The sequence below is a fragment of the Apus apus genome, chromosome 4, assembly GCF_020740795.1.
Source record: "Apus apus isolate bApuApu2 chromosome 4, bApuApu2.pri.cur, whole genome shotgun sequence".
NCBI classification, from domain to species: Eukaryota; Metazoa; Chordata; class Aves; order Apodiformes; family Apodidae; genus Apus; species Apus apus.
This window is the reverse complement of record NC_067285.1, coordinates 44,454,950-44,481,699: the sequence shown is the minus strand read 5'-3', so window position 1 is coordinate 44,481,699 and position 26,750 is coordinate 44,454,950. Positions and strand designations below refer to the sequence as shown.

Sequence of the window (26,750 nt, the reverse complement as noted above, 5' to 3'; positions counted from 1 at the left end):
GACGTCACGGGCGGCGGCGGGAAGTTCGGAAGGAGGGAGGGAAGGCGGGAAGGAATCCGGGAATGCGGGTGGGAGTGCGGCCCTGACCCCCGCGGGCAGGTGGGTAGGGCGGGCGGGCATCCCTGGGGCCCCCTCGGGCAGCCCGGCGGGGGGTCCCTGAGGGGCGAGATCCCGCGGCGGGGCCCGGCCGTGCGGGGGGGCCCGGCCGTGCGGGGGGGCGGTGGGAAGGGGCCTGTGGAGGCCCCGGGCCTGGCCCCGGGCCTGTGCGTGCGGAGGCTGCGCCGTGTGAGCCTGTGCCGGCAGCGCATCCCTACTCCCGCGGCCTCCCCGCGTGTTCGGGGAGGCGTTCGCCTTGGCTCGGCGGCTGCTGCCAGCCGCAGCGGGGACTCTGTGCCCCTTCGCACCGCCGGTTCCCAAGGTTTCGCGCCCCGCTGAGCCCCCAGGGACTGTCAAGCGGCAGCTGTAAGAGACAGCGTGAATCTTCCGTCTTGCTATCGGCTGTTTCTCACGGATCCGCAGCGCTGGAGGGGCTGCCGGGCCTCCTGCCGTCGTTTCCCTTGCAGAGCTGATCGCAGGTGGCAGGAGAGGAGCTCTCCAAGCGCAGGTGCAGGTCGCAGCGTTGAGCCAAGAAGCCGGTATGTACAGCGGCAGGTCAGAGATGTGTTGCTGTTCTCGTTGTTCCTTCCCGTTGTCATCACCAACGGCTGTTTTCAAAAGTTGTGATCTAACCTCAGATGTGTGAAGAGACTTCACGGGGCACTGGTTTTGACAGTTTGTCTTTTGCATGAACTACGCATGCATGGCTGAGTCCAGGCTCAATAACCTTGCAACAAATGGTTCTGTTAGTAACTGCTGTGGTATTTTTGTTTTTCCTGCCAGCAAGCATAGTTAGGTTAATTTGTTAATTCTGCATAGCAGGACAATCACTGGAGCTTTCACAGTTGCCAGCCATTCATGCACATATATTCCCCTGAAAATTAGAAAATATGTTGGCATCTGTTACAAAAAAACCACAAACGTTTTTTACCAGTATTTTTTTTGCTAGATTATTTTCAAGGTTTCCTCTTTAAAATACCCACATCAGCTCTACCCCACTGTTTTCATATTGTCTTGCATCTTCTCTTTTTTTTTGGGAAGGAGAGGGGAAGTGAACTGACATGTATTGTTTACCCAATTCATTTCCTTCACAGCTCTGGTAGATGCTGAACGTTTCCTTGTCTCTCAGGCTGTATGAAGATGTGAATATTCCTTCCATAAGTTGTTGGGTGACTGCTTTGCCAAAGCAATGGCCTCTCAAGAATTTACTGTAAGTGATTTTTAACACTTTGCACAGTTAAGTAGGAATTAATTTAAATACCCTGTAGCTGCTCTGCTATTTAAATATTTTCTTACTGTTTCAACGTTTAAAACAGGTATTATACACTCACCAAAAAATGAAAAAATCAAAAACGTGGCAGGATGGAATTCTGAGGATTGGAACTGGCAGAAATAAGGTGAACAACTCAGACCTAATCCCTTTGCACTTCATGTCTGCTGCTGCTGCTGCTGGACTTTCAGTGGAAGCCCAGTTGATCTGTGAAATAAGTTCTTTAAAATGCTAATTTTTCATTACAGGCTGTCTTGTTTGATGATAAAGGACAATGTTTGGAGAGTATTTTTATAAAATCTCAGGTATATCTTGTTTTTTGTTGTTTGTTTGTTTTTATCCTTGGTTATGGTTTGTGTTTCAGGAAGCATTTCAAAGTCTTGTCTGGTAACTAAGGTAGTTCTTTATTGTGGATAGCAAAGTCTTCCACAATGCAAATAATGGAAAATAAAACCAGCTTCTATTTATTGGTAAGTCTTATCAAGAACCAATGTAGAGGCTTAGGGAACTATATTCCTTTTGGGTAAAATCTGTGTATTACAGTGATACATTAAATAAGCATCACTTGCAGCTAAGTGCTAATGGTTTTTAGCATACATTTATTTTAATCTAAGTGTTTTTATGGCAGCTGTGATATACTGGGTGTACATTTCTGAAGTGTTTTACATACAATCATTTAGAAAACTGGATTTATTTAGCAGACTGCACTGTTTCTTTTACATTATTATGTCCATGCTGCTGCTTTCTCTTTTCTAGGTGAAGGCTGGAGATGATTTAGAAAGTGAACGATATTTGATCACAGTTGAAGCAGTGAAAGTGAGTGAGGCATCTTCTGAAGATCAGCCAGGGAAAGCAGGAACTCCAGCAGCAGAGAGAAATGGTGTAAAACCTGGGGTTCTGCCTCCAAGACATCTGTCTGTCGGCCTGAAAAGGAAATTTAGAGTATGTCTTTGTTTCAAAAGTTATGTCTGATGGTAACATGCATTTTAAAACATCCGGGACACATCTTTTAATGAATGGTAAATATATAATGTCTTGACAGAATCCCAGAGTGGTTTGGGAAGGGACCTTTAAGATCATCTGGTTCCAATCCCTCTGCATGGGAAGGGACACCTCCCACTAGACCAGATTTCTCAAAGCCCCATCCAGCCTGGCCCTGAACACTTCCAGGAAGGGATCTTCCTGGTGTTTTGGAACTGTAAGCCAGAACATGTTACTGGTAGCTGTTTTTTCCAGAGTTTACTAAATCTGTTTGGTTTAGCAGGATTGCTATTGCTGAGGCTGCAGTGAAAATCACAAGGGCTTGAGATTATTTCTCTATACCTGTTGGAATCATCATGTGCCACTTGATCAGAATCTGTTTCATGGAGTGTGCCCTACGTTCAGCATTTGATTACAAAACTGTTCATTTCTGAGTGGAATTAATTCAAAATTTCTCTCCTAGGGTTTCCAAGGGCCACGCCAAGTTGAGAAGAAAATACCAGCAGTGGAATATGGAGAGAAAGCAACAATATTGCCTGTATCTGAGCAGTGCCAGGGTACTTTCCCATCCAAGTTTTATGTTACCTCTCCCTTATTTTCTACGATTGGCAGGAAGGATGCAGCAACAAATCTGTCTGCAGACTCCCAAGGAGGTGCAGGTGTGGATGATAATGGAGAACACACGTCTGTCTCCTCACTGCTTTCAGCTCAGTTTCTTGACAGATGTGAGGCGACAGAGAAGCCAAACTCCCCCTGGTCCACTGTGAAGCCAGAATCTCCTCTGATTGCTGAGGATACCCAGTCTGGTGGTTACGGGGCAGTGTCACGCAACATCAGGAGCACAGCACAGATAATAGCTCTTTTGAAGGCTAAACCAGCACCAGGCTGCAGAGAGCAAGCCATGTCTGACATCACAGACTGTCATTCTAGGTCTCAGGTGTCAGAATATGCAGAAAGTTCATCACATAACCAAAACAGCACAATCCTACCTGCTTTTTCAGGCAACTCTGCTGAAAAACTCGTTCAGAATACTCAGCACTTGCCTTTTATGGAGCAAACTGTAAGTGACAAAAAGGAATGGAACCCTGAAATGCTGCTGAATTCAGCTGAACAACCTTGTGAAGAAGAAGTCATGTGGGGGAGACATGACAAAAAGGCAAATCATCTAAGTCAAGACTTACAAGATCCCTCTAATACAAATAATTGCTGCTTACCTGAATCCACTATCAATAGACTAAGTGACAGTCAGTTTGTCCCATCCTCAGGTGACATTTTGCCTTCAGAAAGTCCAGTGAGCTTTGAAAAAACTTTATCCAGGTACAGGGAGCAGTCAGTGACTAATGGTCTGAAGGAGAATTCATCTTTGATGTTGCAAAGGGAGCTTCAGCCAAAACAAAATTCAGAAAGAGCCCCTAGTGACCCAGAGCTCCCTGTGGATGTGACAGTGACCAAAACTGGAGTTGCAGAGGAGGGATTAAGTACCAGTGGCAAAGACTGTGGTCCAGATGAACCAGGGATGGAGGTTAACTTCAACCTAATGGCAGCTTTTGATTTTGATGAGGCAGACAATCCAAACCTGTGTGAAAGAGATGTGAATAAACTCACTGAAGGAGACGTGCTTTCACAAAGCCCAGATTGCTTAAAGGAAGATGTGGCACAAGATGCTGCTTTGAGACTTGGTTCCTGCTATGAAATGGTGGTAGACTGTAAAAATGAAGAAGTCAAATGCTCAGCATTTGACACAGAGAATGATGGAAATCACTCCCCCAGGAGAATCACTGCATTTTGTGACAACAACCTCAGAGGTACAGGGAGAATTGGAGGAGACTTGGCAAACCAGAGCAGAATGGAAGTGGAACTTCTGGGTGATGGACACAAGGTAAAAGAGATGAATGAAAGTCAATTAAGTAGTGAAGCCACAAACAATAAGAAGGATCTTGATGGCTGTGCAGCACATAAGATCATTGGCATGTCTGATCTTCTGCCTGGTGACATGAATGTTAATGACTGTCACCCTAAAACCAGTATGTTTGAGAAAACTGGAAATATTTCATGTATTTCTGCCAGCACAATAGTTTCTGCAATGGACAGAAGGACTGAAGATGTTACAGAGCTTGGATGCATTAAATGCCCAGATGTTGACTTAGAACACTTCTGGAGTACTAAAAGTGACATTAAACCAGGTAGTCCTTTGCTGGCTTTGTCACAAAAATCAGAGTCTAGCTGTGGTTCATTCCAATGCATTGGAGATGACAATCAAAAGGAATTTGTCATTTCAAGTAAGGAACATACTCTTATTTCCAGAAGTTCTGTCCACCCTTTAGGAAAAGGCCATCAATTTCCAGAGGAAACAGTGATAGGTGAAACTGAGTTTGAAACTGGAGAGAGCATAAATGCCTTTGGTGAAGCCTGCAAAGGTGAAAGAATAGGAATGGATTGCCTGAAGTCTAGGACAGTGGCTGAAAATTTATCAGATCTTCCTGATTCGATAAAAAATCTTGCTCTTCTGAGAGCTTTGACTCAACATAGCACAGCATTAGAAAGCTTACAGAAGATGAAGGAGAATGATAGCATATTCTCTGGAGCAGAGACTTCTAAAGAGATATTTGAACCTGTTGTGCAAGATGAAGGTGAGGTCAGCTTCTATTTTAAATTGAATTCTGTATCACTGAAGCTATTTGATCTCTGTACTCCTGTCTCTTTTGCTGGACAATTCATATTCAGGAATCATTCTTCTGGAGTGATGTGCTGTGCAATTTTTAATGTTTAAAGCAACAATGTGGGCCCCAAGTCTGTTGCTTTTGTTTGCTTTAGTTCATTTAAATCCTAACTCTGCAATTATTTGCAATCCCAGTAAATATTCAGATGTTTTCATGTTAAAAGAATCACTGTAACTTATTATGCTTTTCCATCTCTTGTAGCTATAAAACAGTTTACAGAAATGCCTTACTCAGAAAGTGTACAGGCATCTTCCTGTTCATACTTTGATTCTCCTGGCCTTATGGTAACCAATTTTTAACTACATATCTCTATCTGTACAAGATAAATTCATTTTCCACCAGGCTTCTTGAAAAAAATTCCTAGTTTATGACCTATGGAGGCTGAGCTAGAAGTTTGTTTAGAGGCATCGACTGAGAAGCTAATAGCACACAGAAGATGTCCTCTTGCCTACCTTAGTGCCAATAAATGTTCAGGAGGGTAAAGGTATAGCAAGAAACTTAATGCAAATTGCAAGACTTAGTTACGTTTAATATCACATTAAATATGTCTGGTACTTCTTCCTTGCCCCATCTTCTTTTACCATCTATTTTTTCTTTTCTTTTACTATCTTTTTCAGTGCAGAGCTTTCCTAGGAGTTTTAGCATTTGAGTTGGAATATACTGGCAAATCTGTTTGTACTTGATGTTTCACATTTATTTTTGTCCAGTGCTATTACTAGTAATTTTCTTTCATCCAAACTGAAAGGTTTTTTTAATTTTTTATTAAATTCTTCTCTTTTCCCTGTCCCATTTGAAAAGCAAACATAGTTTCTTATTCTGTCATGGATTGTTCTGGCTTTCAGATAAAAAGACTGTAATATAAAATGCTTTCACTTATATAAATAGATTTTTTTAGCTTACGTTTTCACTTCAAATGGTTATTAAATCATTAGATTAATTAGCTTTTGATACTTTTATATGCAGCCCAACTGTGAGGACAATTTATTACCAAAACCAGAGGCATGCATTCTACCAATAGCAGTGGCCCAAAGAGACCCTAGGACATCTGGCTGCCATCCAAAGGTACAGTTTCTTTGGAACTGAGGGATAATCAGTAGTGTTTCTTCACTTCAGTTGGGATATATTTCAAATTCAATTTACAGTATATTACAAGAAGTCCTAATAAATATTAAACCAGGCTCACAATGGGCTTCTCATAACATTTTAGTACATTGGGCTGTGGGAGGTTTTCCACTGAGAGTGTTAAGCTCAAATGTTACAGTATATAAAGAAAAGACTAAACATGCCCTATCAGAATATCAGTTTTCTATTGACAGAGACAGCAAAAACTATTGCTTGCAGGAGGACAAGAGAAAGGCAAAGCATAGGTTATTTTTTTCCTTTTCTACAGTTGGAACAGCTTATTGGGTTTGTATGTATGGAAAGTACCCTTATGGACTGTAGGTGGGTCCAGAGCAGTGCTCCTTTTCAGCTAATAATAATTCCAATGTATCGTGTAGCCTGTTGCATTTCAAGGGCACCAAGTGAAGGGATCAGCAGCTAGTGAGATGATGTGGAGAGCTCCCTGCTCACAGCTAGGATGGCAGCAGTACCCAGATAATACTGAGTTTGCAGCCCAGGGACTTTCCTCACCCCTGTTTTCAAGAAGTTATGTCCTTTCTGACTTCAGACAGGTAAACCGTTTTTAAAAATAATTATTCTTTCTAACCTCAGTGCAAGGAGTATCCTGTAAATTTAGGACAAAGGAGAATGCTACAGTCAAATGAAAATCACAAAGAACTGATCAGGGCTTTGTGGTTAAAACTTTGCAGTTAGACAATTATTTTTACTCATCTTTGCCATAGGCCTATGCATTGGCAAGTTGTAACTTGTTTTCTTTTTATTCCCTCTGAACAGTTTCACTTTGAAAAATGTACATTGTCATAATGTGTGATATGAAACAGTTTTCTTGTAGGGAAAAGTGGCAAAGGCTTTTATAATGATTGTTTCTTGGTATTAGCAGTATAATACTCACCTCAACTGGATTTGAAAATTGGTATAAATGTGTTAAAGAGTTCCTAAGCAAGGGTTAAAACTTCCTTACTTTATGATTCTGTTCCTCCTGGGTGCAAAGAAACATGACATACAACATTAAACATTTTCTTTTTCTGATGCAGTATATATTTCAGTTTTTATAATGATGGAAGAAAAATTATATTTCATTTTTAAATTCATGAATAGGCTAGAGATACTGAAGAAATATATCTAAAAATAAGGTTTAGAAAGAAGATATTTAGAAATAAGATTCATGCAAAGGTAGTATACATAGAGAGGATAAACAGTTCAATTTCTAACAAGTTTTTGCTTCTACTTTTTTGCTTAAGTCTCCAGATTCAAGAAGTTTTCATGAGGATGACACCAACTTTGTCAGAGAAGAGAATTTTCAAAACCAGCCCAACATTACTAGAGAGGCAAGAATAGATCAGTCCTGTAAGTGAAAGTAAATGTAAAATGGCAGTGATTGGCCTCAGGACAATTATCCTGCCTGACTTCTGTCCTATCTGTATTTTCCTAGCTCTGGCATTGAATGTTTATTCTGGAGTTCCTCCATGGGCAATGTCAGGCTCCCCTTCACATGCCAGTATGAGACAAATGCAGTGGAATTCATGGGAATCTGACAAGGTGGGAATTGACTGTCTATTCTAGATCTTTTGGGCTTTATTTCCTGTGTGTTTGTGGTAGCAGTTTCTTATTTTTGCCACTGTTTTGTCTCAACTCTGAGAGACATGTCAATTGTTTAGAATGATGAACAGTGACAAAAGAGCTATAGTGAAGTTGGATTTTTTCCAGTCATTTGCTTGACATGTTAATTCTTTATCTATAGATGATTTCTTCAGTAGGACTGGCTTCCTCACTTGATCCAGACTCTACCATTTCTCCAGCTTCAGGAAGTGAGGAAACTATTGGAAACATCCAGGAGCCCCTGATACACAGGATCTTGCCAAGTGAACCAGAACTTTCAGAATTCTTTTTCAGTAAGAAATTGTAGTTTCTAATTGCACTTTGCAATATGTTTTTGCTGGAAAATCTCTGAGGATTTTTGAAGCACAGTGAGTTTCAATATAACAGACAGTTACCCTGGGCACTGAAATACACTTGAGGTATGTCTGGGTAACTACAGAGTTTAAATTGTGTTTGTCACATGTTTTTCACAGAGGGGTGTGCTGCTTGTTTTAAGCATGATTTTAAACAGTGTTTTCCAAATCAGCTGAACTCAGCCTTGAATTCCATACCTCCTCCCCCATTATGTTCACCTGAAAGAGGCTTCAGTAGAGTAATTTAATTTCATAAAGAAAAATCAGCTTCTAGTTTGGGGGGAAAAAAAAGGCTGTATGCTAAGCTTCTAATTCATATTCATGTTTCATTTATTTTCCTGCTTTTACTTGTCTGCCATATTTAGCTGTCCTCTCCCCCATTTCCAGTTGTCACATCTCAGTGACTGCAATTTCTTCCTGATAGTGAATTTAGTTGAAAGGATGGCTGTGGTACTAGAAAGCCTGTTTATTGACACTGGTTAATATTAATTTACACAGTTTTGTGGGTGATCTTTTTGGAAAAAGGAGCAAATGTTAAGCTGGTTGTTTTCCAGTTGGCAGCTGTCACTGACCTGCCAAGAATTGCAGAGTGATGACCTCCAAAACACAAAAATGTTGAAATAATTCCTACCAGACATTTTCTTTTCTACAAGTAGAGTGCCTACAGAAATGTGTCCTAGATATAGGGATTTAGGTATTAAAAGAATCACAGTTGAAATCACTTGTGTTGTATGGAAATTTTGGGTGGTGCTGCACAGGTATGGTAGGAAGAGCTTGCTGCTTAGAAGACAGGATGTAAAAGGAGGAACTTGGGATTCTTTCCTTAATTTTTTTGTACATCTGAAGTTAATGTGCCATCTGTAAGTGCTACAAGTTGCTTGTAAGATGTATTTGCCCTGCAGGCCGGGAGAAATCCAGCTATCCAGAGGAATGCAACCTCTCCAGATGCAAGGCCCCAGTTAGACCACGGACTCCATTTGTCACTCTTCCTGATGCAGTTTGTCCACCTGACAACAAGGAGGTCCAGCAGTCCTTCAGCTCCACAGTAGTCCATTTAGGCAACAAGTCAGTGGTATTTCCTATGAGTGCTTTTGGCCCTGAGGACAGAAATTATGAAACCTCTGTGTTTGGAGAGTGTACGGAAGACGGACAAAGGGAATCTGTCCAACCAGTGCTCCCTAATGTGGCTTCACAATATAGACAAAGCAAGTGGCTAAAATATCAAAACAGTGCTCAGTGTGACTTGATAGCTCAAAACAGCGATGATGGGGAAGTGACTGATGACATCTGTGCTGAGAAGGTCCTTGGAATGCTGCTGGGTGACAGAGAGAGCAGCACTGTGAATAGCGGTGCTCCAGACCCTGCACCTCTCCTGACAGCAGAGGGCACGCCTGGGGAAGGCTTTGCAAACACCAGCAGCCAAGATTTGTTTTCAGAGAGGAAGTTACTTTCTCTGCACTCAAGTCAGACGCCTTTGGCTGAAGCAACACAAAAGGTGTTAAGTCATCTGAGCTGCCACACTGTAACAAGAGACAGCCAGGTGTGTAGCTGTTCAAGCAAATACAGCTAAAAGTGACGGAAACACATTTTCTCTGGACAAACCAACTGCATTTATCTGATTTCCTGCAAGATATTATCAGTAGCATGGGATGAAATGTTTCTCCCTACATAATAACACCAGAATCTCAGCTACAGAACTGCAGTTGCTAGTGAATTTTTTTGAAGTGCCATGACTGATCCTTTGTAAGGGTAATTCCTTGGCATACACAGTGCCAGTGTTAGATTTTTAAAGCTGAATATTGATGGCAGGAAGATGAAATAAAAGCTGTTGGTACTTAATTTTACTCCTCTTAGTAGTCCTGTTGAATATGTGCTCCTGTACTTACTGTTAGCAGAGGCTGCAAATGTTTGTGGTGAAGGGGATTTCTCTTGTTTTTAGAAAATTAAGTCTTCATTGAAATGTCTTCACCTTGAAATTTCTGGTTGAAGAATGAGACCCTGAATTTCTTCTGTTTGATTGTTCTTATTACTGAGAGCACAATATATAAAAGCAAAGAATGATAAACAGAAGGAAAGTGGGTCGATTTTGTCTTCTCTGTACAGTAGCCATTTATCAGCATTTGTCTCATTCAGACTTGTGCATGTTTTAATGCTTTGTTTTTCTGTTTTTTAGAACATGAGGATTTCTGAGTTGTCTTTTCCAAATGTGGATAAAGTAAAAATTGCTACCCTTCCTCAAAGGAAGGTTTCCATACCAACTGTGTTTCAGTCTCATGTTCACTACAAGCAGGTTTTTAAAGCTGCTCTGACAGGTGTGTTTTAGCACAGTGCTGTGTAAAATCCCATAATTTTTAAACAGTGCAATACTGAAGCTTCACAAAGCAGGGTGAGAAGGAGAGAGATCATCAACATCATCTGTTGGAACAAGTGTGTGTGCATTTGGTTTTGGGTATATATATAAAATATATTCAGTCTATACCCAAAATTGCAAAGGCAAACCAAAACACTTCTGTTCAACTGTTTACCTTTTTTTTTTTTTTTACCTGTTTACCAGTCTTTAGATTCCTATTTAAGGGGTTGGTTGGTTTTTTTTTTACACAGTTATTTAGTGTTTGGATCATTTGGGGTCACATACTTAAGTGTGATTTGAATGTAACAAACTAGAACAAACGAATTGCATGTGCAGTATGTGAATTTTGCAGGTCACATAATTTCCTTTAGGACTCATTAAATATTTTGATTTGGGATTTAATATTTCAAATGAAAATGCATTTGTTTGGATGCTCTGCACTTGTGTAACCATTTTAAGGCTGTACTAATGATTCTTTTATTCTCCTTTCCATGTCAAGAGCAATTAAACGTAATGCTATTTGAGTTGTCCCAAAGATTACACAACGCTCTTTCAAAAGTGGATATATCATTTTACACTGCATTGAAAGATGGGCCAAGTGAGAGCAAAGGAGGCAGTGGTCCACTCTGCAACCACAGGCATCCTGCTAAGCTTGTTATGGTTAAAAAAGAAGGTCAAAACAAGGTGCTGTTTATTCCTTGTTTGCTTACAGGTTGGGGTGTTTGTTTGGTCACAGACTGTGCGAACAACTACAGGGCAATTCTGTGTGATTTACCATGGAAAGTGGGATCTCCTTTACAGAGATCACTTAAGATCAGTTGTAGTAATCCAGGTCTCCAGAATTGTTGATGCAAAGTTTCCTCCAGGCAGAAAGAGCTTTATACATGTAGAGGGAAAGACCTGAATTTATAAGTTTCTAGGATTTCTGTAAGGTGCAATTGCACACACTGGCTTCAGAAGGTGGGAGTTCTGGGAACACACCTGTGCTTTTTAGCCAAACACAGCGAGCACATAGACGTTCATCTGACTGTTTCTATGGCAGACAAGTACTCATCCATGGCTGAACATTTATTTTTTGCCTTATTTCTTTTGAGGTACTAATGATCTTTTTTGTTGTTTTTTTTCCCTCCTCCCTTCCTAGGGCCGTTTGTTCTATGCCTGTGATGCCCCCAAAGCTGAGCAGTGTTCGTTTTTCAAGTGGATAGAAGATGTGAACCCCACACAGATAAAATCCAGGCCTAGTGCAGTGCTTCATGATGTAAAAAGCATTGGGACTTACCTCAGAAGTCAAAAGATTTCTCTCTATGAGGAATGCCAGCTTTTGGTGAGGTATTCTGAAACACGAGGCACTTTTCACAACTCCTACGTGAATGGCAGGATTGATAAATATTCCAGTGGTTCCAGATTTCAGTAGCATTTGAGAGACCTTTTCACTAACTGCTTAAAGAGGCTGCAGTTTCTGTGGAGAAATGTAAAAGCCAAATTAATGAAGGAATAAGATTCACAGCAATGGGATTTCAGGTCAGCACTCCTTTCAGCAAGAATCTAAGCTGCTTACCAGCAACTTGATTGATTGCTTAATGAAATCCCTTGTGATTGTTGCATTTGAATCACTCTTCATTTAATTTTTTGGTAAGATAATTTGATTCATTCTCATAGTGATTCTAATTTTAATGTTAAGAGTTGTATCAAGGACTATTCTGTGCTGCTTAACTGTAGGAGAACCAATTCAACTATGGCTGAATACGGGGGAAGTGTTTTGCAGCCAAGTTAAATGTATATCAAACTGGGTAATGATAACGAGCAACCACCAGATCTGTGCTATGTAATTTGGTCCAGTCTGTGGAGCTTTCATGATTTTGGTGGTGAATCCAAGATGTGCCAATGGCTTAGATACTTTCTCTTAAAATTGCAATTTAACAGGAAAGCCTTTGAAATGCAAACACAGCGGTGTAGTAAGTTCAGGAAATTTATGAATACACCTGCCAGTTTTGATGGTGATTCCAAAAGCAAATTATACCTCAAATTAAGCAGAAAGGAGCATTATTCTCTCTATAGCAAAGGTAAGCAAACCTTAAGCATCAGAAGAATTGTCTGTGTCATGTACCTTTTCAAGGTTGTAATTTGTAATATAAAGAGAAAACCGGAATCCTATTTTTAAACTCCTGACAACCCTGATAATTCAGTTCTCATTCTAGAAGGGCAATGAAGTATCTCATTAATTATTCTTTTATTGTAAACATTCAGCTACCTTAGAAAATTATTACTTTCATGTCCTGGGATTTGCAGTGTGTTAAATCTGTGAATTGTAACGTTTCAGGAAAGCCCAGTATTCAAATAGATGAACTTTAAGGAAAACTTGATGGAAACATTAGTGTTCCAGCAGCTATTGCAAATCCCTTCTAAACAATTGAAATGTCACAAAGCTGAAGGACATTCAGTGATTTGTTCTAGATAGTCTCAACAGTTCATACAAAGGAAATTAGGCAGAAACAAATGTAACACAGACTCTGAAACAGTTCTGACAAATCAAAGTGGTGTAACTTTAAGTTCTGAAACTCTGCATGAGCACAACTTTGACTTGTGTGTGAGCATTTTTTGATCATTTCTGTTCCAGGCAACATATAACACACTGTTATTGCCCCTAACTTTGAAATCTCCCTCTCTGTGCTCTGCATTGTATGGTACAGGAATAGTGTAGTGAGCTTTATATTCTCTGTGTATTTTTTTTTTTTTGACAGATGATATTTGGGTTGTTTCAAAGACTCTGAACTTTGATCCCCTGGATACTTTCATTGCAAGTAGTGCTTTCTTTGGACCATCCTCCAGTAATGAAGTAGAATTGCTACCACTGAAAGGTTACTGCCCCTCAAACTGGCGATCAAATAGTAAGTTGTACACCAAAGAGTTCAGAACTGTGGGAAACAATTAGAGAGGGAAGATTTGGGTGTGAATGAGAGGACTGAATCTCTTGAGCAATCAAGGTCTGGAAGAGTTCATGTGCAGATTTTCAGACTTAATGCTGATGGATCATTTTTTAAATATATATATTTTTATAGATTTTAATTTTTTTTTAAATTATGAAGCATTTTCTTTTTTCTTATGAAATGTTTGGTACAAACTTTCTTTGTGAACATAAATACAGATTATTTCATAATTCTACAACCATTACAAAAATGAAACCCTGAAGCTGTATGACAATAAATCTTGAAGTGGTGTTTAGCTGTTGGCAGTGATCAACAACAGCAAAAGAGAGGTACGTGGGTACTATTACAGGAGGCTAATTACCCTTGTGGCATTTTGTAATTTGTTTCTCCAGCTGATTTGAAATTTTGGCCCATTGAATTTTTTCCTGACTTTTATTTTTCTGTGGCCTTTTCAGTGTGTGTTCATGCCTTGCTGGTCTGCAATGCTAGCAGTGAGCTTACATCTTTAAGAAATCTGGAGGATAACTTCACTCCAGCAACATTACCACTAATACCATATCTCCTGAAAATGTAAGTTACTGTTCCAGTGACACTGTGAATGTAAGAGATGTAAAAAGGTACAGAAAAAACCCAACAAAAATATCTGTTAAAAAGTGAATGAGGCAAATTAAAATCAGAAAAACAGCACAAGGAATGAACCGTTGACAATGCAATTTTCATTATGTGGAGATGAAAATGCACCAGTTGCTTAATTCTAACTTGATTGTAAGTTTTGTTTGTGTTATTTTTTTTCCTTAAAGCTTACCTGCAGCCCACATTTTCCTAGAGTTTAAAATTATTATGACCATTAGACTGGTAGTGCAGTCACTGACTTACTCTCCACAACTTTTGACCATTACATTTTCCTTAGGAATTTTGATTCTGAAAATGCTACTAAAAGAGTCAGCAAAAGAAAATTTATGCCACCTGCCATCAGCCTGAAACAGACAATGATGTCTGGACCTGTCAGCACTGAAGTGGCAATGGGACTTGCTGAAAAGATGATCCAAACATTCTCCTTGAACCCAGATCAAGCTACATCACTGATTCAGATAGCTCAGATGATGACCTTGTGTGAAAATACCAAACCAGTGGGAGAACATCAGATCTTCCCCATCACAATCATACGTGGTATATAGCAGATAATTGCTGGTTTTGTGAATAATTACATTTTTGCTGCTGTTGTTTCTCTGTAAAAATGCTAATTAAGATGTGATGCCAGTGTTGGTGAAATATCCCTAAATTCAATCTGTGATGAAACAGACTTGTTTCCTTTTATCATCTACTTATAAGTCCAGGCAGGCTTAAAGGAAGATTCTTATGTCTAGGTACATGTTGACTTAATTTAAATGTAGTGCATTTACAAGATGAGCTTGAATAAACTGCCTCTGTGTATGGAATATCCCTCTAAATTCTTTATTAACACTGGCCTTACCTGCTGATGCATTTCCTGAAAATTCATTCCTTGGATGTAGCTGCTCTGATAGTGACCTTGACATTACAACATCCATTCTGTCAGCACAGAGCCTTTGATCCTTGGATTTGTGTCCTGCCTGTTGCAGGATCTTACAGAAGTGTAGAGTTTTTTCCTAGCAAGATCTATACACAAGTTAACTGATGAAGTTATAACAGTTAATTAAAACTGTACTTTCTAGAAAACATTCACTTGTAACTTTGTCTTTTTCTTCCAAAATCCCAGGTGTTTTTGGAGCTGGAAAGAGCTATCTGCTGTCTATTGTGATCTTGTTCCTAGTGCAACTCTTTGAAAGCAGTGAAGCTACTGAGGGTCCCAGGTCAACTCCATGGAGACTTCTGATTGCTTCTTCCACTAATGTTGCTGTTGACAGGATACTGCTGGGGTAGGTAACTGAGATTTTTACAGGCTGTTGTTCCAAAACCAGTAATGGACTCGTATGGTAAAGATAATTGTGTTGATATTTCCAGTGTAACACTTAAAACATCTAATTTACTCTTCAAATTCATCATGGCAGACAGCAGGATTGCTCAGGAAGCAGCAGTAAGGGCAGGGGAAGGAGGGATGGAGAGAGAGGGAGGGGCAGATTCATACTGGGGAAGCTTCAGCATGAAGCTAACCTGAAATACAACTCATGGTTTGGAAGGATAAAAGGAGGAAGGGAAAGTAAAAATGGGAGACTGTTTATGAGAGGAGAATTGTAAAAGCATGAAGCATTTTTGAGACAAATCATTATGAGGTAGTTTACTTTGATTTACTTGAATTGTGTCCTGAGTTAATTAGTCTGGTTAATCACAGAATTTTGTGTCCTTCAGTGTTCTGCTAGGTCTGTTAGCCATTCTAGAGCCACTTCTAAATTTTTCAATATTTCATTTTTACATTTCTGTAACATGTATGATCTCTTTTCCTTTGAAGGCTACTTGATCTTGGATTTAAGGATTTTATCAGAGTGGGAAGTATTAGGAAAATCACCAAAGCAATTCTTCCCCATAGGTAAGAACCTTAATCTTTGAGGGATCCAAAGCAATTCTAAGATTTGTGATAGTATGCATGCTGCAAAATTACTATTTTGGAGTAATTAAAAATGTGATTGCAATGTATCTATCTCAGGGCTTCTTCTTTTTTTTCTCCCCCCCTGCACGGTGGAGAAATTTTACCTTGATTTGGGAATGTCCCTTCTTGCTGAATAGAGTTAATGCTTTCAATTGGAAGGTAGTAGAGCAGGACAAAATAATGGCAGTTACAGTTTTGGGAGTTTAGACAAGGAGGAAAAGCAAAACAGACAGACTTGAAATAGATATTTACTGCTGTAGTGATCAGAACTAGGAGGAAGTAACCATGAATTTAATGTTTAGAGAATAAATGGTAACAACTCATTAATTCTGTATGACTTACCCAAGTTATCTTTGCTAGAGTATTCTGGGGTTTGTCCTTTAGCTACTGAAAAGCAGGCAATCACATTGTACTTCCAACATCATCTGAGAGAGCCAAGTAAAGTTCAAGATGAATAAAGATTAGATTTCCATTCCTTGTGTCAGTAGCATACCAAGGGTATAAAATGGTATAAAAATGAAAGGCTGAGTTCTGCTCCACTCTGAAATCAGCTGTGTACTTTGGAGAAGTCATTTACTACCTGTAGGTCTCTGGTTAGGGTGGTGAGGTCTGAGCTGGTGGGATAAAGGTCTCTTTTAAAACAGGTATTATCCTAATGTCTCAGCTGGATTTGGGATGGGTCAGCACGTTGTTGTAAAGCACTGTTATGTATAAAGTATGATTCTTTTTCTATATTGGGTGTTCCCTGAACACTGAAAGCACTGTTATTTTCAGTGGTTCTAATGCATGTTATAAAATCTGCGTGCAGTTTACATGCTGGCTCAGGAAATGAAAACGAGCAGTTGAAAGAGCTGCTTGCTCTCATGAAAGAAGATTTAACTCCAGCTGAAAAAGTATACGTGAGGAAGAGTATTGAGCAACATAAGCTGGGCACCAATAAAACCATACTGCAACAGGTACAAAGTGATGGGATGGGAAAGTGGGGATTCACTGTTCCAGCAAGTGGAAACTGGGAATCCTGTCTCACACCTGCCACACTCCTCAAGTTTTGAAAAATAAAATGAATGCTAGGACTAGGACAGGTTGGATTCCACAGGTATAGCTTAGTGTCTCACCTGTGTATGACTTCTCTGAGTTGACCCAGCAGTTCCTGCTTAGTGATATGAGAGAGAAACCCTTCTTGAATTTCACTGCAATCTGATTTACTGTTACCTTATCTAGTTTACAAAGTAGGGAGAGAAAAATTTCTGAGTGCAGCTCAGAAAAGGATGGTGTCATTTGAACTCCCTCTCTGCCAGACCAAATCTGGTCTTAAAATAAATAAATCTGTGAATGATTCTAACATATAAACACCCCAGCCGTAAGAAATGGTAACTTCTCTGTGTGCACACAGTGCTTTTTGCTAGAAATGAGAATATAGTTCTTTACTGGAAATTAGAATATCACTTTTGAGACTCGGAGAGTATGAGACAGCGTGTGGAACCACTACAATTAATGTAGGTGTATTCTGCTGCTGAAGCGACAGTTATGAACTATGCAGAGATGAACTGTTAAGTGACCTTAACTTTTCTGTCTCCCCCTTTTCCCCTCACTAACAACTCAGGTAAAAGTGGTTGGGGCCACCTGTGCTGCCTGCCCGTTCCCATGTCTGAATGCTCTGAAGTTCCCCGTAGTGATGCTGGATGAGTGCAGCCAGATGACTGAACCTGCTTCTCTCCTGCCTATTGCAAGGTACAGCCTTCCTGTTTCAGAGGAGAAAGAACTTTAAGTTAGCAGTGACACGTCCTCAAATAACTGCCAAACTTGCACATCTTTTTAAGAACACCAACTCTGGGGTCTCACCTTAGAAAGCAAGAAGAGTCATTTTAAATTGAGACCTGGTTTTAGGTGCCCTCCTTGAGTTATAACGTTATTGTAACTGCAGAAAGAGGGTGATGGAGAAGGAAGCCTGATGGAAACCAATCCATCACACATAAACACAACACATGTTCCATTATTAATAGTTTGACATACTTTTCCTTATTTTTTTAAACGTTTTTCTTAAGGTTTCAGTGTGAAAAGCTTGTCCTTGTTGGAGACCCGAAGCAATTACCACCAACTATCCAAGGGTCTGAGAGTGCTCATGAAAAGGGATTGGAGCAGACCCTCTTTGACAGGCTCTGCTTAATGGTATGTTCTGCTAACCACATCTTTGGAGGGCAAAATGGCCAGTCCACTGAAGTGACTAGAAGAATTCTGGCTTAGATCTCAGAGGGATCAGCCTTTTAATTAAGCAGATTCCATTCTAGTGCATTTCTCTGGAAATGTTATTTTCCCAGTGCAGGGAAATTTGTAAGTGTAACAAATGTAAATGTAAAAGGAGAATGGATTGAAAAAAAAAAAAAAAAAAGACAGGTTCTGCCTTTTGATCTTCTTGTGCAGTTTTCAACCCAGGCAGAAGAATCAGGGGCTGCAGTACTTGTTTTAACTTTTGTTGAAATGAAATGTATGAAGGTTAAGCCAACTTAGTGCAGGTACTGTTTGCACTGATTTCTTGTTGGACCTAGCTGGCATTGCAAAATATTTTATCACTCTTTTTCCCAGTCACAGTTTCTGTGTGATAATTCTTTAGGGCCATAAAGCAATACTCCTTCGGACACAGTACAGATGTCACCCTGCTATTAGTGCCATAGCCAACGAGCTGTTCTATGAAGGAGATCTGATAGATGGTGTTTCTGAGGAAGACAGGAGTCCTTTATTGGATTGGCTTCCAACACTATGTTTTTATAGTGTGAACGGGGTAGAACAAGTAAGTTTTTAAATACTTCTTATATAAAAAGCCAATTTTGTTGGTTTTTTTCCTCCATTCCGCTTGCATTCTGCTGTTTCTGACAGCTAAATTGGAAATCTTCTTCCCTATTTTCCAGATTGAAAGAGACAACAGCTTTTACAACATGGCAGAAGTTCATTTTACAGTCAAGCTCATCCAGTCTCTGATTGCAAGTGGAATAGAAAGCTCTGCAATTGGTGTGATTACTCTTTATAAATCCCAGATGTGTAAGGTTTGTGTCATGTCTCATCAATAAAAGAGCTTTCTGAAGTGTGTTTGTTTATTCTAAACATAGGCTCCATTTCAACTAGGAAGAGCCCACTAGAAGTAAGGAGATAATGCTGGATAGGTACACTACAGTTTACCATAATTTCTCTTTATTATTATAAAATAAATCTACAAATCCATTGGGTTTTTTTCCCCTCTAAAATTAGTCAAAACATTCAAACATATGATTAAAAAACATTCTGTTTGTTTTCATTCCACATGTGCACTCAGAAAACTGGCCAATTAACTAGTTCATAATTATCATAGATGACTTGGGGGGCTGTTACAAACAGGTCAGTGTGACAGGGACAGGTGACAGAGACACCATCACCTGCTTGGCAAGGCTGGAGCTGGACCTCACCCATCATCCAAGGCTGTGGTTACTAAGCAAAAGGCCCTGGTTGCCACACTGATTGCACCCTTGTTTTGTCAAATAGAGGTTCATGGTGATGATTCTCCTGTGATGAGCTGAGGTTTTACTGCCACTGCCCTCTCTAGTGTCTTGGTTGTGTGGGCTCAGACTTGTTGAATGTGTCTGCTCAAGATGAGCAGCAGAACTCCTCACCATCCATGTCCACCTGCCTACAGATCCAGAACCTGCTCAGCAGCGTGCACTCTGAGGCATTTGAAACCAAAGCTCTCCAGGTGTCCACTGTAGATGCCTTCCAAGGAGCCGAGAAGGAGATCATCCTTTTGTCCTGCGTGAGAACAAGGCAAATTGGCTTCATAGACTCGGAAAAGAGAGTGAACGTTGCGCTGACGAGAGCCAAGAGGCATTTGTTGATTGTTGGGAATCTGCCCTGTTTGAGTAGGAACAGACTGTGGGGGAGAGTGATTCATCACTGCAAAGGTAATCTTTCCTTTTCCTGAATTTTTGAAACCATTTTGAAATTCAATAAGGGCAAGTTGTTGAATCCCCTTCCATCTGGGGGAGAATGACCCCATGTACCAGTACAGGTTGGGGGCTGACCTGCTGGAGAACAGGGTAGGAGAAAGGGACCTGGAAGTCCTGGTGGACAGGAGGATGACCATGAGCCAGCAATGTGCCCTTGTAGCCAAGAAAGCCAATGGCATCCTGGGGTGCATTAGAAAGGGTGTGGTTAGTAGGTCAAGGGAGGTTCTCCTCCCCCTCTATTCTGCCTTGGTGAGGCTACATCTGGAATTGTGTCCAGTTCTGGGCTCCTCAGTTCCAGAAGGACAGGGAACTGCTTGAAAGAGTCCAGCACAGAGCCACAAAGATTATTAAAGGAGTGGAACATCTCCCTGATGAGGAAAGACTGAGGGAGCTGGGTTTCTTTACCGACTGAGGGGCAACCTCATCAATTTTTACAAATATGTTAAGGGTGTCAGGAGGACAGAGCCAGGCTTTGTTCAGTGATGTCCAGTGATAGGACAAGGGGCAATGGGCGCAAACTGGAGCATAGGTGGTTCCATGTAAACATCAGACAAAACTTCTTTCCTGTGAGAGTGACAGAGCCCTGGGACAGGCTGCCCAGGGAGGTTGTGGAGTCTCCTTCTCTGGAGACATTCAAACCCACCTGGACACGTTCCTGTGTGATGTGCTCTGGGTGACCCTGCTCTGGCAGGGGGGCTGGACTGGATGATCTTTCAAGGTCCCTTCCCACCCCTAAGATTCTGTGATTCTGTGATACAGCTCATCTTCTTTAACTAAACTGTACAATGAATTACAGTGTATAATACACTTTATATATTATACTGTGTATCTATATATGCTATACAAAACAGTATATTATTACATCTAAAATACATCTTGCAGGGAAATGCAAGTATTTCCAAGTGTGCAAACTGCATGTTTGCAGTTTTATCTGCAAACTGTTTTTATGCTTGAAAATACAATAGACTTGAACCTACCCAGTACTGGGATTTCTTTTTCTTCTTGTGGTGCCATCAGAACAATACACAAAGAGCAGGTTGATAAGGAGAGCTGAAACCTTTTACTGCATTTCTAGTCCTTTCCCAGGTTGCTTTATGTAGTAGGTGCAGGCAAGTTAGAAACAAATTCTTCTATACAGCAGCATCTCTGAATAGACAGTGGTTAAAGAAAGGAAATAAAAATGTGTAGTGTCTTTCTGCAATTAGGGCTTGTTGGTTTTGGAAGATAAATTTTGAACTGCTAGGAAAAAAACCAAACCAAAAAACAATGCTACTGGAGATGTGTGAACTCTACCAAGTGATTCCTGATTGCTTTGTTTCCAGGTCACTGTCTTGTGAGCAACATGTGTTTGTTTTCTTGGATCACAGAGAGAAATACAGTTTTTGAAAATCAGTTTCTTTACAGGTTCCACACATTTGCAGTGACCCTTACTGCAACTGGGTGTTGACATATTTGAAAGCTATTCCTGATTTTAAAAAAAACCCAAAAAACTGATGGTGCCTGTCTCCACCCTTTGCAACTTTGCTCCAAGGTGTTTAAAAGGCCTGAGCAGCCTCTTAGTTCTGTGTCTCTCTTCACTCTCTGGGAATCCTTGTGCTTTGGAAAGACAGGTCGTAGTTTCTCCTGTAGGAGAATCTTCCCTTAGAAGATACTACAAGAGGAGCTCTCAGGCTGTAAGGCAGCAGATCTCTGCAAGAGCAGGTGCCAAAAGAGTAATTATTTTATTTACCTACTTGGCTGCCATCAAAGGAGGCATCTCACTTGTTGGCTGGACTCTGAAGAAGAACCATTTTTGTAGTAGAAATATTGTAGCCATTTGATAGGCCTGGGGAAATGGATGTTCTCACCAGCACAGCCTAATTCCACGGTGGGTGCTGTAAAGGGAAATGTAATGATCCTGTTTGTTGCTGCTTTTAGGATGGGAAAATGGACTGCAACATGTAAGCCAGTGTGAGCAGCAGCTAAACGACATTCTTAAGTGTTACTTGGAGAAATGGAAGGAAGAGGAAGAGAATGGAAAAAAGGAAAAATAAAACATGCACCTGTTTTACGAAGAGAATGCAAATTGTGTGTCTGTAAGAGTTATCAGAACGATTGAAAATCTACTATTTATTTAATGTGGGGAAGTGTTTGTATCTCAGTGCACTGACACTTCTGTTTGTTTGTGTGACTAAAAATGAATAAAGTAACTTTATCTGCTTGATAACTGAAATCCTTTTATGCTTACAAAGCACCTAACTGTACTATCTGAAGAACAGCTAAACACTAATTAGCTGTGCACCTAACATCATCTCTCAGAACAATTCTGTCATCTTGCATATTTACAAATTGGTGCCATCTGGGAAGGAACATGGCTGAAACGGGATAAATAAGACCTGGAGTAATTTCTTCAACGAAATACTACATGTCCTTGCTCTATTAAATCTTTTGCTGTCAACAAAACAAAACAAGATGGGTTTTATACAAGTTTTTATGGTAAGCTCCCTCAGCTGTGATTTTGAAACTACAAAAAAAAAACCTGATTGTTTTGGTTTGGGCCCAGAATGCTGTTGTGTCAGAAACTCTCCAACAAGAAAAAATGGTCAGCATCTTGATCCTGGCAGAAGTTTGTCCATAGGCTGTCTCAAAGGTGTAGAGAGGAGTTAATGTGGATGGTGGGAGAAGCATGGACACTGTAAAATTCCTAGATGCTGCCACACTGCTGTTAAAACTTCTTCCAGAGAAGACTTGAGAGCCTGCCACAGAGCAGGCATCCCACTAGCACTGAAGTTACTCCAAGTCATCTTCTGCTTTCTTTTCATGCAGCTTTGGAGTAAACCACCTGGTGAGGAGCTTGTTGCAGTTGTCCCTGGAAGGAGATCAGAACGGTGGGAAACACTCCCAGAGCTCCAGAACAGCTCCAGCGCGTCCGATGGCGACGGGACAGGTTAGCCCAGGATATCATAAGAAGGGATAAGGAGGGAAATGGGAAAGCTTATCTTCAGGAAGATAACTGAGGGTCTGGCTGCAGATGACAATGTGCGTGGGCTGGGAGTGGATTGGCCAGTGAATCAAACCAGGGACCTGATGATGGGGAAACCCTCCGGGGTGAGGATCCGTGCTGGAGCTCAGGGAGCCTGTGGGAAGGAGGTGGAGAGCCACTGCTGTGGGAGCAGTCTTGCTGAGGGATGAGTCAGATACCCACTCGTGGAGACCCTTTGATTGCTTCTTCTAGCAGTGTGCTGGTGGTTCTCAGCTGAGGCAGGGGATGCAGGATTTTAGCCAGGCCCTGGCTGGATCCTCAGTGGCAGATGTTCCAGCCCTACTATCCGCAATGGCTGAGCAATGGTTCAGGGTTTTAACACATCCCTGTCCTTGGAAGCAAAGGCAAAATGTAGTTTAATACCTGCCTGAACCCTTCTTAGCTGTCAAATGTGGTTTTCTTCCAGCTGTTGCCCAAGTGCTTCTGCAGAGGCTGCCTTTGAGCAACAGCCTCTATGCTCTTATTTTATGGATTAGATCAACCATTAAAAAAGAAGGCCAAGGGTATCCTGGGCTGCAGCACCAGCAGGTCCAGAGATGTGATTCTGCCCCTCTTCTCCTTTTGGGACCTCCTCTGCAGTGCTGTGTCCACCTCTGGGGTCCTCAGCATAGGAAAGACATGGAGCTGGTCCAGTGGGACCACAGGAGGCCACAAAAATGGTCAGAGGGGTAGAAAGTGTCTCCTATGAAGACAGGCTGAGAAAGTTGGGGTTGTTCAGCCTGGAGAAGAGAAGGCTCCAGGGAGACCAGTTTTAAGCTGGAATAGGGTAGATTTAGATGAGAAATTAGGAAGAAATTCTTCACTGAGAAGGTGAAGGCCCAGGTTGCCCAGAGCAGCCCCATCCCTGGAAGTGTTCAAGGGCCGGCTTGGATGAGGTTTGGAACAACCTGGTCGGGTTGAAGATGTCTCTGCTGGGGTGAAAAAAAAGCTTCACAACTAAGGAGAAGGGACAATGTTAACGTCCCCGGGTGACCCTGACCCGCTCGGGCGCGGCGGAACCGGACGGTTCCTCCCCGACGCCACCAGGGGGCGACACCCGTCCGGCGGACCCGGCACCGGGACCCGGCACCGGGAGGGGACCGGAGGGACCTGGGACCCGGCACCGGGACCCGGGACCCGGCACCGGGAGGGGACCGGAGGGACCTGGGACCCGGCACCGGGACCCGGGACCCGGCACCGGGACCCGGGACCCGGCACCGGGAGGGGACCGGAGGGACCTGGGACCCGGCACCGGGACCCGGCACCGGGAGGGGACCGGAGAGACCCGGCGCCGGGACCCGGCACCAGGACCCGGCACCGGCACCCGGCACCAGGAGGGACCCCGGGACCAGGAAAGGATCCCGGGAGCAGGAGAGGACCCCGGGAGCGGGAGGGGCCGCAGAAGCGAAGCGGGGCAAAAGCAGGAGCAGCGGCGGGTTGAACAGCGCCTTTAAATTACTGCTGACACCTCCGTTCCAGCTCCCGAAAAATCTCAATCAACCGGCCATTATAACGCGACGGGAGTAAAACTAAATCCTCGTTTAAGTGTATTTATCCACTCTCTTTTTTTTTTTCTCTCTCTTTCAAATGCTAAATCCATTTCAGCATATGCCCCTTCTTTCTCTGGCCTTTCTCTCAAGACTGGCAGCCCCTACTACTCTTGTAAAATATGAAAGATGCTAATCATATGACATATCACGTCTCAGTCGGAGCCTGGAATAAAGCCTTGAGATTTGGGATCATTGCCTCCAGACAACAGCTTCATCAGCCGGAAAGTTGGGGTTTTTTTCTCCTTTCCTTCAACTCTCAATCCCTTCTTTGTCTGGGGGAAAATGCAGCCAACTCGAGCCACCCCAGCCATATGGTTCACTCTGTGTTTTCTTAGTTGAATCCTGAATTGTTTGTGACTTGCGAAGGGTCTTTTTCTTTTTCTTTCTTTCTTTCTTTCTTTCTTTCTTTCTTTCTTTCTTTCTTTCTTTCTTTCTTTCTGTCTGTCTGTCTGTCTTTCTGTCTTTCTTTCTTTCTGTCTGTCTTTCTGTCTGTCTTTCTGTCTGTCTTTCTGTCTGTCTTTCTGTCTGTCTTTCTGTCTTTCTTTCTGTCTTTCTTTCTGTCTTTCTTTCTGTCTTTCTTTCTGTCTTTCTTTCTGTCTTTCTTTCTGTCTTTCTTTCTGTCTTTCTTTCTGTCTGTCTTTCTTTCTGTCTGTCTTTCTTTCTTTCTGTCTTTCTTTCTTTCTGTCTTTCTTTCTTTCTGTCTTTCTTTCTTTCTGTCTTTCTTTCTTTCTGTCTTTCCGTCTTTCTGTCTTTCCGTCTTTCTTTCCGTCTTTCTTTCCGTCTTTCTTTCCGTCTTTCTTTCCGTCTTTCTTTCCGTCTTTCTTTCCTTCTTTCTTTCCGTCTTTCTGTCTTTCTTTCTTTCTGTCTTTCCGTCTTTCTTTCCGTCTTTCTTTCCGTCTTTCTTTCCGTCTTTCTTTCCGTCTTTCTTTCCGTCTTTCTTTCCGTCTTTCTTTCCGTCTTTCTTTCCGTCTTTCTTTCCTTCTTTCTTTCCTTCTTTCTTCCTTTTTTCCTTTTTTTTGGAAGTGTGTATAAAGACGTAGGAGAAGCTGCCTGGGCTGGGGAGACTCTGCAAAGGTTCCTACATGTTCTTCATGTGTTTGTTTCACACGCACCTTCTGCAGCCACTTTCACCACTCTCACTCTGCCCAAGTGCCACGAGATAAACCCCCTGAGATGCTTGTATTTTTTGAAGCGATGACACAACTGATTCTGGGCATTTTATTTCCCTTTGATGGACGGGAAATGCCCTTCTTACAATCATAACTCCTGTTCCTACTCAACCACAGCCCAGTCTGAATTGGTGGCGGGTGGGGAAGAGTGTCTGCTTCCCAGCAAATTCCCTCCTAGGAATGCTTCAGCTGAGAGAAGCCCTGAAGTATTTTGAGTAAGGAAAAGTGGCTTTTAAGACCTGTATAAATGAGGAGCTGAATGAGGTGGGTGCGCTCAAGTTTGGATAGCCCCCTGTTTGAGAGCAGCCTGCCAAATTTTCTTTCTCGCTTTCCTTACACAAACCCCCGAAAAAAAAGGCCCTTTCACCAAATCATTAAATTCTACAGAGGTGGTCAAGCTAGTCCTGCTTTTCAGGCGTGCGAGAAAGAAAAGGGTCCTTGAAGTTTAGAAGATGCCCAAGGAAAACTCATTGAATGACATCAAAAGAATGAGTTTCCATAGCTGTTGAAGCACGAGAGCCGTGTAGCTGCACAAAGGCGGGTTGGGGCAGTGGGACTGTCCCACTGCTCTATCCCAGCACAATTGGGTCACTGAAATAGGGAATTAATTACCATTGGAGAGTGGGCAGCCCATTCACCGCTGGCTGAGTTTTATTAAACGCCAATATAAATAACAAAACAACTCTTGTGGCTGCACTATTCCTACACGCCAAAGGAAGGATTATGCTGGGGATTAACATCTTAAAGTCTATGAGACTTTCTGACTCAAGGCTCGGAGCTGGTAATCGTATTTGTCTCCTGGTTCAGCGATTAGTGCTCTCCCCGGCGCACCTTCGCCTGGGCGCCCAGCGGCCCTTTTTGCAGGCACTGGGGGGGTGTGTGTAGTGGTTTGGTTTTTTTCCACACACACACACAATCCATCGGCTGTTCTTTTCTCTCCCCCCACCCTCCATCTATAGAAAAGAAGAAGAAGAAAACGTGTTCACGCCATCCTCAAGCTTCTTCTCTTCTTCATGGGAAAGGAAGGCCTTTTTTCACAAGGGGGGGGAGGCAAACCCTTTTTGGAAGGGGGGGA

At 41.8% G+C, this 26,750-nt stretch overlaps 1 protein-coding gene across 4 annotated transcripts; it reads left to right on the top strand.

The window, feature by feature from the left end:
- The first annotated feature begins 64 nt into the window (after window positions 1–64).
- Window positions 65–22,161, top strand: ZGRF1 (zinc finger GRF-type containing 1). Of its 4 annotated transcripts, XM_051618944.1 has the most exons (29): window positions 65–99; window positions 520–635; window positions 1,191–1,306; window positions 1,413–1,493; window positions 1,615–1,671; window positions 2,123–2,308; window positions 2,811–4,977; window positions 5,269–5,351; window positions 6,031–6,129; window positions 7,431–7,536; window positions 7,622–7,728; window positions 7,931–8,081; window positions 9,044–9,681; window positions 10,315–10,453; window positions 10,991–11,175; window positions 11,633–11,820; window positions 12,415–12,554; window positions 13,233–13,379; window positions 13,874–13,988; window positions 14,329–14,588; window positions 15,157–15,316; window positions 15,847–15,924; window positions 16,793–16,940; window positions 17,588–17,715; window positions 18,030–18,153; window positions 18,596–18,772; window positions 18,891–19,025; window positions 19,649–19,910; window positions 21,873–22,161. In XM_051618944.1, the coding sequence occupies exons 3-29, from the start codon at window positions 1,286–1,288 to the stop codon at window positions 21,986–21,988; spliced, it is 6,198 nt and encodes a 2,065-aa protein (XP_051474904.1). In that variant the 5' UTR covers window positions 65–99; window positions 520–635; window positions 1,191–1,285; the 3' UTR covers window positions 21,989–22,161. The 4 variants fall into 4 exon arrangements, with proteins under 4 accessions (XP_051474904.1, XP_051474903.1, XP_051474905.1 ...); XM_051618943.1 differs by lacking the exon at window positions 65–99 and having other exon boundaries at window positions 395–635; XM_051618945.1 differs by lacking the exons at window positions 65–99; window positions 5,269–5,351 and having other exon boundaries at window positions 395–635; window positions 2,811–4,226.
- Window positions 22,162–26,750: the final 4,589 nt, after the last annotated feature.

What these genes read in the sequence shown, in the direction of transcription:
- ZGRF1 (XM_051618944.1), top strand. Translation starts at nt 1,286, where the DNA reads ATGGCCTCTCAAGAATTTACT. An exon ending in TGGCCTCTCAAGAATTTACT is followed by an intron (nt 1,307 to 1,412) that starts GTAAGTGATTTT and finishes CGTTTAAAACAG; the next exon opens with GTATTATACACTCACCAAAA. An exon ending in TTGACAGGCTCTGCTTAATG is followed by an intron (nt 18,154 to 18,595) that starts GTATGTTCTGCT and finishes ATAATTCTTTAG; the next exon opens with GGCCATAAAGCAATACTCCT.